General features: G+C 40.1%; 1 protein-coding gene across 3 annotated transcripts in view; it reads right to left on the bottom strand.

Annotated features, from left to right (window-relative positions):
• Positions 1-16,117, bottom strand: part of caly (calcyon neuron-specific vesicular protein) — a 43,018-nt gene that overhangs the window by 16,802 nt on the left and 10,099 nt on the right. For all 3 annotated transcript variants that reach the window (XM_061880465.1, XM_061880466.1, XM_061880464.1), the window contains one exon: positions 14,075-14,249. In XM_061880465.1, the coding sequence (XP_061736449.1) occupies positions 14,075-14,188 (114 nt within the window). In that variant the 5' untranslated portion in view covers positions 14,189-14,249. The remainder of the gene's footprint in view (positions 1-14,074; positions 14,250-16,117) is intronic.

Raw genomic sequence — 16,117 nt, 5'->3', positions numbered from 1 at the left:
CCTAGGCTAAGATGCTGTTTATGGACTTCAACTCCGCATTTAACACCATCATCTTGGATACTCAGCACCGTAAACTCACCCAGCTCACAACGCCATCCTCAACCTATCAGTGCATCTCCAACTTCCAGACTTACAGGAGGCAACAGGTAAGGCCGGGCCTGAACAATCAGCACTGGCACCGCCCAGAGGTCTGTTCTCTCCCGACTGCTCTTCTCCCTCTACACCAGGGGTCACCAACCTTTTTGAAACCAAGAGCTACTTCTTGGGTTCTGATTAATGCGAAGGGCTACCAGTTTGATACACACTTAAATAAATTGCCAGAAATAGCCAAATATAAAAGAAAATCGTAAATTTGTTTTCCTTTTACGGAAGGTTTTTTGTAGAGAATAAATTATGAAAAAAACACTTAATTGAACGATTTAAAAGAGGACAAAACACACACAAAAAAAGAAAATTAAATTGTGAAACATTGTTTATCTCCAATTTCGACTCTTTAAAATTCAAAATTTAACGGAAAAAAATGAAGAGAAAAACTAGCTAATTCGAATCTTTTTGAAAAAATTAAAAAAATAATTTATGGAACATCATTAGTAATTTTTCCTAATTAAGATTAATTGGAGAATTTTGATGACATGTTTTAAATAGGTTAAAATCCAATCTGCACTTTGTTAGAATATATAACAAATTCGACCAAGCTATATTTCTAACAAAGAAAAATCAATATTTCTTCTAGATTTCCAGAACAAACATTTTAAAAGAAATTCAAAAGACTTTGAAATGAGATTTAAATTGGATTCTACAGATTTTCTAGATTTGCCAGAATATATTTTTGGAATATTAATCATAATAAGTTTGAAGAAATATTTCACAAATATTCTTCGTTGAAAAAACAGAAGCTAAAATGAAGAATTAAACTAAAATTTATTTATTATTTTTCACAATAAAAAAAAAAAATTTACCTGAACATTTATTTAAATTGTCAGGAAAGAAGAGGAAGGAATTTAAAAAGGTAAAAAGGTATACCGTATGTTTTTAAAAATCCTAAAATAATTTTTAAGGTTATATTTTTTTCTCTAAAATTGTCTTTCTGAAAGTTATAAGAAGCAAAGTAAAAAAAATAAATGAATTTATTTAAACTAGTGAAGACCAAATCTTTTCAATATTTTCTTGGATTTTCAAATTCTATTTGAGTTTTGTCTCTCATAGAATTAAAAATGTTGAGCAAAGCGAGACCAGCTTGCTAGTAAATACATACAATTTAAAAAATAGAGGCGGCTCACTGGTAAGTGCTGCTATTTGAGCTATTTTTAGAACTGGCCAGCGGGCGACTCATCTGGTCCTTATGGGCTAACTGGTGCTCTTTGGCACCGCGTTGGTGACCCCTGCCAATGACTGCACCTCAGGGAACCCTTCTGTGAAACTCTTGAAGTTCGCAGACAACACCATTGTCATCTGCCTGAAGGCAATGAGACTACTTCCATAAAGGAGGTGTAAAATCTGGTTCTCTGGAGATGACAGCGGCTGAAGCCCCCCCTCTCACCCCCCTTGCACCATTCTGACCAGTACAGTCTCTACAATGGACTCTCTGAGGCTCCTGGGATCCACAAGATTATGAAGTGGACCTCCTACATAGACACAATTGGAAAAAAGGCATAGCAGAGGATGTACTTCCTGCCTCTGCTTAGGAAGTTAAACTTGCCCAAGGAGATGCTGATTATGTTTTACACCATCATTCAGTCTGTCCTGTGCACCTCCATCTCTGACTGGTTTGGATCTGCAACCAAGCAGGAGAGATACAGACTGCAACGGACAATCAGGACTGCAGAAAAGTTAATTGGAATCAACCTTCCGCCACCTAGGACTTATACCGGTCGAGGGTCAGGAAACAAGCAGGTAGCATCACTCCAGACCCCTCAAAACCCTGTCACAAACTGTTCAAACTCCTCCCCTTTGACAGGTGTTACAAATCACTGTATGCCACAACAACCCGTCTTATGAACAGTTTCTTCCCACAGGCTGTCACTCTGATGAACGCTAAACAGTCACAGAGTGACAGATCTGTTGCTGTGAAATAACCCTGGAACTAATAGTCACTGTGAATGTGCTAACTCATGTTCACTTCATCATCCTTTTACTCTATTCACTACTGAACTATTATGTTATTAGCCTCGCACATATTAGTATTTAAGTACTTTTTTATATTTTTATTTATTATTCATATTTATTGTTTACATTGTACAAAGAGAGCACAGTGTACGAAGGAAAATTTTCTACGTGTTAAAAATACCTGGCCAATTAAGGTGATTCTGATACCAAGGCCTAAGATCCATATTTACTTCATTCAGAGCTCTGATCTTTACTGTTTGAAATTATTTTCCATCCATCCATCCATCCATCGATTTTCTACCGCTTGTTTAATGTTTTCTGCTAGACTTTTGACAAGAACAAGAAAGTTTGATCATATTACGCCTATATTGGCTCACCTGCACTGGCTTCCTGTGCACTTAAGATGTGACTTTAAGGTTTTACTACTTACGTATAAAATACTACACGGTCTAGCTCCATCCTATCTTGCCGATTGTATTGTACCATATGTCCCGGCAAGAAATCTGCGTTCAAAGAACTCCGGCGTATTAGTGATTCCCAAAAGATAGAAAGCTTTCTATCCGGGCTCCAGTACTCTGGAATTCCCTCCCGGTAACAGTTAGAGATGCTAGCTCAGTAGAAGCATTTAATCATTTAAGTCCCTTCTTAAAACTCATTTGTATACTATAGGCTTATAAATAGACCCACTGTTTAGACCAGTTGATCTGCAATTTCTTTTCTTTTCTGCTCTGCCCCCCTCTCCAGAGTCGGGACCCGGGGTTGGACCGCTTGCCTGCGCATCGGTTGAGGACATCTCTGCGCTGCTGACCCGTCTACGCTCGGGATGGTCTCCTGCTGGCCCCACCATGGACTGGACTCTCGCTATTATGTTAGATCCACTATGGACTGGACTTTCACAACAATATGTTAGATCCATTGCATCCGGTCTCCCCTAGAGGGTGGGTGGGGGGGTCACCCACATCTTCGGTCCTCTCCAAGGTTTTTCATAGTCATTCACATTGACATCCCACTGGGTTGTGAGTTTTTCCTTGCCCGTATGTTGTCTTTGAACCGAGGAGGACATTGTGGCTTGTGCAGCCCTTTGAGACACTAATGAATTGGGGCTATATAAATAAGCATTGATTGATTGATCGATTGATTCTGACTTCAAACTAGTGTTCATACGATTCAGTAAGCGTTGAGAAGAGGCGATGAGTCACCTACGTCATTAACACAGTATAATAACGTGCAAACGACGTTTTTGAGAAAAAAAAAACAACCTTAGTGTCTCCGAGCCATCATGACTCATTGATGACACACACAACACCACTGATTCACACATACTGATAGTCTTCTATTTTTACATACCGAGAGAAGACTAATAACCAATATGCTGTAGCTGCGCGTCATGAAGACTTTTGGTTTATGTAGCCTGTGTAGATAAAACTGTCCATTACACCGAAATTCTGGTGTAGTTCATCCAATGGGGTTGAGGTCATGGCTCATCAAAGCATGCATTGATGGATCGAGCTTTGTGCACTGAGGTATAATCATGCTGGAACAGGAAATAATCTGCCCCCAACAAGTTGCACATCAAAACTGTAGATACCATAGAGAAATTGGAAGTCAAGGGAAAGCATAAGGTCTTGAATTTATTCCTGATTGATTATCATTCACAATCCTTATGTAAGACAAGAACACGTCTTTCAATCAATCAATGTTTATTTATATAGCCCTAAATCACTAGTGTCTCAAAGGGCTGCACAAACCACTACGACATCCTCGGTAGGCCCACATAAGGGCAAGGAAAACTCACACCCAGTGGGACGTCGGTGACAATGATGACTATGAGAACCTTGGAGAGGACGAAAGCAATGGATGTCGAGCGGGTCTAACATGATACTGTGAAAGTTCAATCCATAATGGATCCAACACAGTCGCGAGAGTCCAGTCCAAAGCGGATCCAACACAGCAGCGAGAGTCCCGTTCACAGCGGAGCCAGCAGGAAAACATCCCAAGCGGAGGCGGATCAGCAGCGCAGAGATGTCCCCAGCCGATACACAGGCGAGCAGTACATGGCCACCGGATCCAAAGGGAGAGTGGGACATAGGAGAAAAAGAAAAGAAACGGCAGATCAACTGGTCTAAAAAGGGAGTCTATTTAAAGGCTAGAGTATACAAATGAGTTTTAAGGTGAGACTTAAATGCTTCTACTGAGGTGGCATCTCGAACTGTTACCGGGAGGGCATTCCAGAGTACTGGAGCCCAAACGGAAAACGCTCTAAAGCCCGCAGACTTTTTTTGGGCTTTGGGAATCACTAATAAGCCGGAGTCCTTTGAACGCAGATTTCTTGCCGGGACATATGGTACAATACAATCGGCAAGATAGGATGGAGCTAGACCGTGTAGTATTTTATACGTAAGTAGTAAAACCTTAAAGTCACATCTTAAGTGCACAGGAAGCCAGTGCAGGTGAGCCAGTACAGGCGTAATGTGATCAAACTTTCTTGTTCTTGTCAAAAGTCTAGCAGCCGCATTTTGTACCAACTGTAATCTTTTAATGCTAGACATGGGGAGACCCGAAAATAATACAATACAGTAATCGAGGCGAGACGTAACAAACGCATGGATAATGATCTCAGCGTCTTTTGTGGACAAAATGGAGCGAATTTTAGCGATATTATGGAGATGAAAGAAGGCCGTTTTAGTAACGCTTTTAATGTGTGACTCAAAGGAGAGAGTTGGGTCGAAGATAATACCCAGATTCTTTACCGTGTCGCCTTGTTTAATTGGTTGGTTGTCAAATGTTAGAGTTGTATTATTAAATAGAGGTCGGTGTCTAGCAGGACCGATAATCAGCATTTCCGTTTTTTCGGCGTTGAGTTGCAAAAAGTTAGCGGACATCCATTGTTTAATTTCATTAAGACACGCCTCCAGCAGACTACAATTTCTCTTCTTTATGTATTTTAAATTGTAAAAAACAACAATGAAGCCAACGTGAGTCATTTATCCCACTAATAGCCCTCAAGAAACATCCAAAAACCACCAACAATACTCCATTTACATGCATGACCTGCATACTAACCAAGTATTAGTTATTATTGCAAGAGCTCATTCAGAGGAACTTTTTTTAGTAACCATTACTTTAATCACGGAGATAACGTAGATGATGCAGCTCTTGACATAGTGCATCGCTTCGGAGTTGGCAATTGTGCTATATTAGAAATAATGTCTCACACCTGTATAGTAGAAGGTTGTGGTCATAAGCCGAGAAATTAGTCAACTTTAAAACTTTAAAATTCAATTCAATCATCGCGAGGACGTAGGGCTGGGCGATTTATCGAATATACTCCATATATTGTGGGTTTGTCTCTGTGCGATACAGAGATTGACTATATCGTGATACTCGAGTATGCATTACTCTCACGCAGTTGCTTTCAGCTGCGGGCATTACACTACAGGCGTTTCTCACTCTTTGTTGTCTCTCCTTCTCACCGAGACATAAAACGAGCGCACCTTCTTACATCCGTCGCGCGTGCAACGTCATACCCCCTTGCCGAGCTGAGAGGTAGCGGCATAGGTAACATTAGCTGTGATGCTAGCGGAGTGGCGCGAGTGGTAATACGAGAGAAAGAATGTGCCAATCTGGTAACAAATGGAGGAAGAATTAATTCCTTAGAAAAACATCATGGGGTCCATCGTCTGGCGGTGGTTTGGCTTCAAGCGGAAATATGTTGAACAGACAACCGTAATATGTCAAGTATGTGGCAAAAGCGTTGCTACAAAAAGTAGCATTACTGCTAATGTTCCATCATTTGAAAAGTCACCTGGTAGAGAGTGAGGAGTTCTTGAAACTCTGCATGTCAACATCTCCGTTCGGTGCCACACCCACAAAATGCCGTAGCAACTATTTACAGATCAACACCATATGAAATAAATAGTCAACAACAGAAGGAGATAACGTCCGTAGGAATCTACCATATAGCGAATGACATACCCTATTTGATTTCCTATTATGCAAGTCATTTTTATTTTGACAGTTATTGAAATATTTTGTGTGCCATAATGCACAAAAGTGCACTTTATTAGTTTTAAACTATAGTAGTGGCGTTCTGTACAAAAAGTGCACTTTAATTAAGTATTGTTTTGATATGTCATCTCAGGGGATGGCGTGGTGAAGTTGGTAGAGTGGCTGTGCCAGCAATCTAAGGGTTACTGGTTCAATCCCCACCTTCTACCATCTTAGTCATGTCCGTTGTGTCCTTGGGCAAGACACTTCACCCTTGCTCCTGATGCGTCCTGGTGAGCATCTTGCATGGCAGCTCCCGCCATCAGTGTGTGAATGTGTGTGTGGATGGGCGAATGTTGAAATACTGTCAAAGCGCTTTGGGCTCCTTAAAAAGGGGTAGGAAAGCGCTATACAAGTATAACCCATTTACAATTTAGTGACATCATGCACAAAAGTGCACTAATAGCTTGTTTTAAAATGTCTCTGACAATCTTGCACTTTCTGTTTTGAAATGACATGAATGTTTGTGCCACTGCTTAATAACTGTTTAATAAATACAGTTTTGGTCAATTGACTTAGTTGTGATATCCTTCTCTGCATGAAAGTTTAAAATGAGCATATATTAATGCAGTATGAACAAGAATGTTTTAATGTAGACACATAGAATCATCATACTGCTGTGATTATATGCATCTAGTGTTCATTCAAGGCTAAGGCAAAATATGGAGATATCTATTGTGTATCGTGACATGGCCTAAAAATATCGAAATATTAATAAACGGCCATATGGCCCAGCCCTACGAAGAAAAGATGACAAGACACTCGTTTGCGCCCAGCGTTTTTTAACTTGTGGAGTGAGCGTTATGACGAATTCATTATATAAACGAAGAACACAAGTCTAGTGCTGAAACATAAACATTCCATGAGTCTGCACGCCAGCGATAGCAGACATTGTACAGTGGGTGATTGTTTTATTATATTCATAGTTTGTATTTTTTGCTTAGCACTTAGCAGTGCTGTAAATTACCAAAATACATAAACATAACATGGTATCATGAATGCGCCTGTTACTGCATTACATTATAACTTCCAGTATGTATATGAAACATTTTTAGAGGTTTTTAGAGCGCTTTTTAGGCCGCATAAATTGAATCTCCATTACTTCTATTGTTATCCACCTCTTGCTAGCGGTTTTTCACTAGTTAGAATGCTCAAAAAAGAGTAAGACAGCAGCGGTCTTTTCTCACATAAGCATTCTGAATGATAGGCGATTTCTTTTAAAAGTGCAGTTCCATTTATGACAGGGGTGTCCAAACTTTTTCCACTAAGGGCCGCACACTGAAAAATCAGAGCGAGCGGGGGCCATTTTCATAATTTTTATTTTAAAAACCAATACAATATATGCATAAAAAATATACATTTGGGCCTCCACTCAGTTATGATCCCGGGGACCCTGAAGGGTATTGGTCCAAAAAAAAAAAAAAAAAAAGTGTCATTATTCAGTATTATAATTTCTATTATTATGCAAGTTTTAAATCTCTAGATCAACACTAGAATTTAAAAAAAAAAACCACAAAATATGCAATATTTTCCCCCAATAAATTTTTTAGTTGGGATGTTTGAGATCATATAATAACTGGAGCCTTCATTTTGGATTTTGATTCATTATTTTTTGAGCAATGACACTTAAAAACAAATCACACTAAAATAATTGGGGATCCAAAAGTGTCCTACTTATTAAAGTGTTCAAAAATAAATTATACATTTTTTTTACTGTTTACTTTCAGCACAATAATCTCGAGATCAACTTCAGATATATCCGTCCATTTTAAGTTGTATTGTTGTTTATGTTTTGCTTGTTTGTTTTAGGCCCTTCTTTAAAAAAAAACAGCTCAGTTTTTTATATGGCAAAACACAAAATATGCAACACCTTTCCCCAAAAAATATCTCAAAGTGGAATATTTAATGTGATGTAATCGACGCCTTGAATAGATCAATAATTCCAAATGACATTGATTTTGATTCATTATTATTTTTTAAAGAAAGAAACAGCCTGCATGGCAGCTTTGTCTTATAAGAGTAAGCATTGCCTGCGATGAGGGGGCGACTTGTCCCGGGTGTACACCGCCTTCCACCCGATTGTAGCTGAGATAGGCACCAGCGCCCCCCATGACCCCAAAGGGAATAAGCGGCAGAAAATGGATGGATGGATGGAGTAAGCATTGCAACAATTTCTTATAACATTTCACCTGTTTGCTCTTTTATACCACTTTTTATGTTTTTAATTTTTTTCATTTGTATTCTTAAAATGTGCCGTGGGTAGGGATGATGTTTGATAAGAAGTTATGGAGTTCGAGCCTATTATCGAATCCTCTTATCGAACAGATTCCTTATTGATTCTCTTATTGAGTCCAGATAGGTTGTTGTACATGGAAAAAAAAACAATATTTGGTTTAAAAAAAGTTCACTTTTATTATATAAGAAAAAAATAAAATCTAATAAATATTGACTGTCACCCCCCTAAAAAAATAAAATTAAATAAATAAATATTGACTGTTGTTACCCAAGGTATATTAAGTGGAATTTTTCAGAAAAACAAATATATACAGTAACACAAAAACAACCTGTCTCTGTGATTACTATAGGTGTATAAATAATAATATAGTGTTACATAAAATCAGTCCCTTGGGCACAAAACTGAAAATAATACAGCTCTCCAAAGAGTGCACTTCTGCTACTATTTGACATAACTGTTGGTTATGATACTTTGACATTTTTGCACTTTATTTCTTTATTAAAGAAAATTCTATGAAGAGAAAAGTTGTTTGCAAATGTGGTTACAATGCTAAAATATGAAAAGTTAAAGCTAAAAAAAGAAATACACTTTATTGAGTTAACATTATTTCTTTATGAACTAGGGCAGGGGTGCCCATTACGTCGATCGCGAGCTACCAGTCGACCCCGGGGGGTGTGTCAGTCGATCTCCAGCCAGGCTTTTAAAAAAAATAGACCTAAAAATTAGTGATCATCAATCTTCACCAAGACGTCACTTAAATGACATTCACGGTACCGGAGGGTCTTGTGAGATGACGCTGGCTGCTGCAAGATCATTATTATGAAAATATGACCGAGAGGAAGGCGAGAAACACTTTTTATTTCAACAGACTTCCGCGCCGTCCCTTCTGTCAAAACTCTAAAGGCCGACTGCACATTTCCTATCTTCACAATAAAAGCCCTGCTTCATGCTGCCTGCGCTAACTAAATACAGAGTCTCGGAAAACTGGCGTGCACAAGCGATCCCTCAGAAAGCATTTAAAAAGGGGGGATATGTTCTATATATATTAGAGATGCGCGGATAGGCAATAATATCATCCGCATCCGCATCAACAAAGTCGTAATCCAACCGCCATCCACCCGAACCAACATTTTATCAGGATCGTAGCCAGATGTTGTCCGCCAGCTTTCCGAGACTCTTATTTTGTTAGCGCAGGCAGCATGAAGCAGGGCTTTTATTGTGAAGATAGGAAATGTGCAGTCGGCCTTTAGAGTTTTGACGGAAGGGACGGCGCGAAAGTGTGTTGAAATAAAAAGTGTTTCTCCCCTTCCTCTCTGTCATTTTTTCATAATAATGAACTGGCAGCAGCCAGCGTCATCTCACAAGACCCTCGGGTGCCGTGAATGTCAATCAAGCAAGCTACGGAATTTGCCGCCAATGTTTTTCTTGTAAAGTGTATGGAAGCTGGATGAATTAGATGCCAAAAACCAACCACTTTCATTTGGTATTGTACAGAAAGGACAACTTTTTTTTACACATGCTTGTATTATCATTAAACACATTTAACTTGTTTACAAAAATGTCTCTTTCATAAATAAATAAATAAATATAAATGATATATATAAATGAGGTAGATCCCCTCGAGTTGGTCAATTGAAAAGTAGCTCGCCTGCAGAAAAAGTGTGGGCACCCCTGAACTAGGGAATATAACAACTACACTACCCAGCATGCAACGAGAGTGACGAGCATGCGCGGTAGCCCCGAAAAGTGTTTTTGCATGTCTTCACTCGGCAGTAAATGTCAAGAACTCAGCCAACAAGCCTCGTCTGCATAATTTATAATTAGACTGACAACATATATACAGTGTGATTTTGCTTTGATTACAAGGAAAGAAAAACAACATTTAAAAAGGGGGGATATGTTCTATATATATTAGAGATGCGCGGATAGGCAATAATATCATCCGCATCCGCATCAACAAAGTCGTAATCCAACCGCCATCCACCCGAACCAACATTTTATCAGGATCGTAGCCAGATGTTGTCCGCCTTAACAACTCACAGTGATATTTAAACATGTTTCACAGAGTAATGAAGACAATTGGAGATGCTTACGTTCCCACGACAACCCAATAGTATTCATCCTGATGACAAGACTATAGGCGTGCTGTGAAGCGATTGCCTTAGACACCTTCAACATGTACGAACCGACTCTTAGTCTGGCAAAATGTTGTGTACAGCTTCCGCAAATACACGTTCAAGATTGAAAGGCATACTGGGTGATACAGAGTACACTGATGGCTGTGATATAAACAACTTTAACACTTACTAATATGCGCCACGCTGTGAAGCCCCACTATACAAGATTGACAAACACATTTCGGGAGAACATCCTCACAGTAACACAACATAAACGAAACACAACAAATACCCATGATCCTTTGTATTCATGACACTTCCTGAATATATTTTACACCCCCGCGCCTCCAACCCCGCCCACCTTACCGACGCACCGGGGGTTGGCAGGGTTTGCTGCTAGCGGGGTGTATAAAATAGTCAGGAAGTGTCATGAATACAAAGGACTATGGGTATTTGTTGTGTTACTGTGAGTATGTTCTCCCGAAATGTGTTTGTCGTTCTTAATTGGTGTGGCTTCACAGCGTGCCGCATATTACTGAGAGTGTTAAAATTGTTTATATCACAACCATTAGTGTACTCTGTGTCACCCAGTATGCCTTGCAGTCGTGTGCGTGCATCTACTGAAGCCACCCACAAGCAGATCGTACACGTTGTAGTAGACCAGGGGCGCTCACACTTTATCTGCAGGCGAGCTACTTTTCAATTGACCGAGTCGAGGATATCTACCTCATTCCTATTTATAATTTATATTTATTTATTTATGAAAGAGACATTTTTGTTAACAAGCTAATGGTGATTAATGATAATACAAGCATCTTTAACACACATAGATTCCTCCTTTCTGTCCAATACCACATGAAAGTGGTTGGATTTGGCATCTCATTTGTCCAACTTGCATACTCGTTTTTAAACACTTTGTTATGAGAGTAGCATATGTGTGTGGCCCTTTAATGTCTGGCAGCAGGTGAGTGACGTCGGTGAGTGTGCGGGTGGGCAAGCAAGTGAGAAAGCGGTCGCTGAGGGCGGGGGAGAAATACATTGGCATCAAACTCCGTAGCTTGCTAGCTTGTGCACGCTAGCTTTCTGAGACTCTTATTTTGTTAGCACAGGCAGGATGAAACAGGACTTTTATGGTGAAGACAGGAACTGTGCAGTCGGTCTTTAGAGTTTTGACAGTAGGTACGGAGTCTCTAGAAATAAAATGTGTTTCTCTGCGTCCGCCCTGTTAGTGATTTTTTTCTTAAATATGAGCTCGCAGCAGCCAGCGTCATCTCACAAGATCCTCGGGTGCTGAGAACGTCAAACAACTGACGAAAGTGAAGTCTTGGTATGATTGATGATTGCTCATTTTTATGTCTATTTTTTAATGCCTGGCTTGAGATCGACTGACACACCCTCCGAGATCGACCAGTAGTAGTAGACGATAAAGCCAATGGCTTCATAGCACGCCCTAATACTTAATATCTGGGTGACTGACGGCAGCCATTCAGGATAATAATAGCGTCTACTATTGTTTTCTTCGCTTTATAACACGGGTCTTAAATGGCTCTTTGAATGGCAAAGGATACCGATCACAGAACCATGCATATCAAATATTTCCGGATGGTTCAACCGCCACCCGCCCGAATCTAATTAAAATCTATTTTTTCGTCATGTCAACCGCCCGACCTGCGGTTTATCCGCGGACTCCGCGGATGTGCTGCGGTTGCTTTAAGAAGGTTGCGACAGCTGCCGTAAAGGAGGTGCGTTGCTAGCCTGTTTGCAATGTTTCCGGTTGGTCGTAAAAGTGTTGGTCATGTGTTTGTACCCTGCTCAAATCTCTCAGTAAATTTATTCATTGGATTATGTCTTTTGTTTTGAACTTTATCACACCTTGGAGCGCTTTTTCCCGTCCGTTGTTTTCCCGCTTTCGCTACCTGCGCCTAATGACTGAGCTACGTGACGTCATTTCTTGTGATGTCTCACGGAGCATTTCTGGTCGGGACGGATTCAAATAAAGAACAAACTCTTTTTCTTAACTATATCCATCATCTTACGCTTATCCGAGGTCGGGTCGCGGGGGCAACAGCCTAAGCAGGGAAACCCAGACTTCTCTCTCCCCAGCCACTTCGTCCAGCTCTTCCCGGGGGATCCCGAGGCGTTCCCAGGCCAGCCGGGAGACATAGTCTTCCCAACGTGTCCTGGGTCTTCCCCGTGGCCTCCTACCGGTTGGACGTGCCCTAAACACCTCCCTAGGGAGGCGTTCGGGTGGCATCCTGACCAGATGCCCGAACCACATCATCTGGCTCCTCTCGATGTGAAGGAGCAGCGGCTTTACTTTGAGTTCCTCCCGGATGGCAGAGCTTCTCACCCTATCTCTAAGGGAGAGCCCCGCCACACAGCGGAGGAAACTCATTTCGGCCGCTTGTACCCGTGATCTTATCCTTTCGTTCATGACCCAAAGCTCATGACCATAGGTGAGGATGGGAACGTAGATCGACCGGTAAATTGAGAGCTTTGCCTTCCAGCTCAGCTCCTTCTTCACCACAACGGCTCGGTACAACGTCCGCATTACTGAAGACGCCGCACCGATCCGCCTGTCGATCTCACGATCCACTCTTCCCCCACTCGTGAACAAGACTCCTAGGTACTTGAACTCCTCCACTTGGGGCAGGGTCTCCTCCCCAACCCGGAGATGGCATTCCACCCTTTTCTGGGCGAGAACCATGGACTCGGACTTGGAGGTGCTGATTCTCATTCCTTTTCTTAACTATAGTGGTCTCGATAACGGGGTATATAAAGGGGTTCGAGTCCGAGGACTTGGTTCTTTTCTTATCGAACAACCGGGAAAAACGGTTTCCAGTATCATCCCTAGCCGTGGGGCCGTTAAAAAATGGCCCCCGTGCCGCACTTTGGACACCCCTGCTTTAAGAGGTAAGTCAAAATAAAATCAATGCCCATAAATTCTTCAGGCACAGAATCAGTCAGCAATAGCTCTCTAAAGAGGGACATCACTGAAGGAAGGCAATGTTCTTCATGTGTGGGTGGATTTTAACCCCCACTGGAAGTGAGAGAGCGATGAATCATCGCCATCAGCATCTGTGATTAACAATTTAGCTGAAAACCTCCAACACCACACGTTCACGCGTGAGGTAAATAGCTTTCATAAAATGATAAGATGGTAAAAAGATGACATTGAGCAGTTCAACAATCGGGATGTACAGTAAGACTCCAACGTTGGTGTGTTGCTTACTGTATGCCTCTCAAGTTTAGGTTCACTGCTCATGTCAATCTAAACTTGCTGCATTAGAGCTACACAGATACGGAGGCGCAGTCAGACAAAGAGCATCAACGCTTCCACTTTTTAAAGGAATTCAACCCTCAAATAATGCAGTAGAATCTACACTCTAGGTACCAATGAATGTCTTGCCCAAAATGATTCTAACTAGCCTGCGCTAATATATGAAGACAAAAATGTCCTTATAATGACATTGACACCAGCGCAGCTGTTATATTTAAATCTCTATTTGTCCGCTAAAACAATCTGCTGCAGCCAGAAATGGAAAAAAAAACATGAGAATGAACTTACTGCGGTTTTCTCTGCTCTGCGGACAACGGGAGATGATCGCGAGCCAGTGATGCTGCTGGGGACTCGCTGTGAAAGATGGTTGCCGTGGTGATGTGTTGTGACCACACTGCGCATGTCACTCAGCCTGCAGAAGCTTCCGGATGTTCAATGTGTTGAGTGCAGCTGTGAGTGTCATCTAATGGGAAGAATAATATCCAATTTAAGGGTTTACAGTCTTTTAATAACCGGCAGCATTCAAAGCTGAAATAAGAAATGATGTTGTTCTGTGTGAAAGGAAACACCTAGCCTATTTGTAAGGATATGGGCATAGAGTAACGTACATCAAGAGATATTGTGGTTATTTAACACAAAACCTAATAGCAAAAAGGAATAAAGAACATCTATAGCAGGGGTCACCAACCTTTTTGAAACCAAGAGCTATTTCTTGGGAACTGATTAATGTGAAGGGCTACCAGTTTGATACACACTTAAATAAATTGCCAGAAATAGCCAATTTGCTGAATTTACCTTTAATAAATAAATCTATATAAATAAAAAAAATGGGTATTTCTGTCTGTCATTCCGTCGTACATTTTTTTTCCTTTTACGGAAGGTTTTTTGTAGAGAATAAATGATGAAAAAAACATTTAATTGAACGGTTTAAAAGAGGAGAAAACACAAAAAAATGAAAATTACATTTTGAAACATTATTTATCTTTAATTTCGAATCTTTAAAATTCAAAATTCAACCGAAAAAAATGAAGAGAAAAACTAGCTAATTCGAATCTTTTTGAAAAAATTAAAAAAAAGAATTTATGGAACATCATTAGTAATTTTTCCTGATTAAGATTAATTTTAGAATTTTGATGACATGTTTTAAATAGGTTAAAATCCAATCTGCACTTTGTTAGAATATATAACAAATTGGACCAAGCTATATTTCTAACAAAGACAAATCATTATTTCTTCTAGATTTTCCAGAACAAACATTTTGAAAGAAATTCAAAAGACTTTGAAACAAGATTTAAATTGGATTCTACAGATTTTCTAAATTTTCCAGAATAATTTTTTTGAATTTTAATCATAAGTTTGAAGAAATATTTCACAAATATCCTTTGTCAAAAAAAAAGAAGCTAAAATGAAGAATTGAATTAAAATGTATTTATTATTCTTTACAATAAAAAAATTTTTTTTTTTACTTGAACATTGATTTAAAGCAGGGGTGCCCATTACGTCGATCGTGAGCTACCAGTCGACCGCGGGGGGTGTGTCAGTCGATCTCCAGCCAGGCTTTTAAAAAAAATAGACCTAAAAATTTGTGATCATCAATCTTCACCAAGACGTCACTTAAATGACATTCACGGTACCGGAGGGTCTTGTGAGATGACGCTGGCTGCTGCAAGATCATTATTATGAAAATATGACCGAGAGGAAGGCGAGAAACACTTTTTATTTCAACAGACTCTCGCGCCGTACCTTCCGTCAAAACTCTAAAGGCCGACTGCACATTTCCTATCTTCACAATAAAAGCCCTGCTTCATGCTGCCTGCGCTAACTAAATACAGAGTCTCGGAAAACTGGCGTGCACAAGTGATCCCTCAGAAAGCTGGCGTGCACATCAATTGTGCACGCCAGCTTTCCGAGACTCTTATTTTGTTAGCGCAGGCAGCATGAAGCAGGGCTTTTATTGTGAAGATAGGAAATGTGCAGTCGGCAAGCTACGGAATTTGCCGCCAATGTTTTTCTTGTAAAGTGTATGGAAGCTGGATGAATTAGATGCCAAAAACCAACCACTTTCATGTGGTATTGTACAGAAAGGACAACTTTTTTTCTCCTCCATTTGAAAGTGTGGGCGTTATCATCATTACTGTCTGATTCCAATCAATGCAAGTCATCAGAATCAGGTAATACACCAACTTATATTCTTGTCTTCGTGAAAGAAAGACATCTATATGTGTTACACATGCTTGTATTATCATTAAACACATTTAACGTGTTTACAAAAATGTCTCTTTCATAAATAAATAAATATAAATGATATATATAAATGAGGTAGATCCCCTC

The sequence above is a fragment of the Nerophis ophidion genome, linkage group LG20, assembly GCF_033978795.1.
Source record: "Nerophis ophidion isolate RoL-2023_Sa linkage group LG20, RoL_Noph_v1.0, whole genome shotgun sequence".
Lineage (NCBI taxonomy): Eukaryota > Metazoa > Chordata > Actinopteri > Syngnathiformes > Syngnathidae > Nerophis > Nerophis ophidion.
The sequence above is the reverse complement of the archived record's forward strand: the minus strand, read 5'-3'. Positions and strand labels throughout refer to the sequence as shown.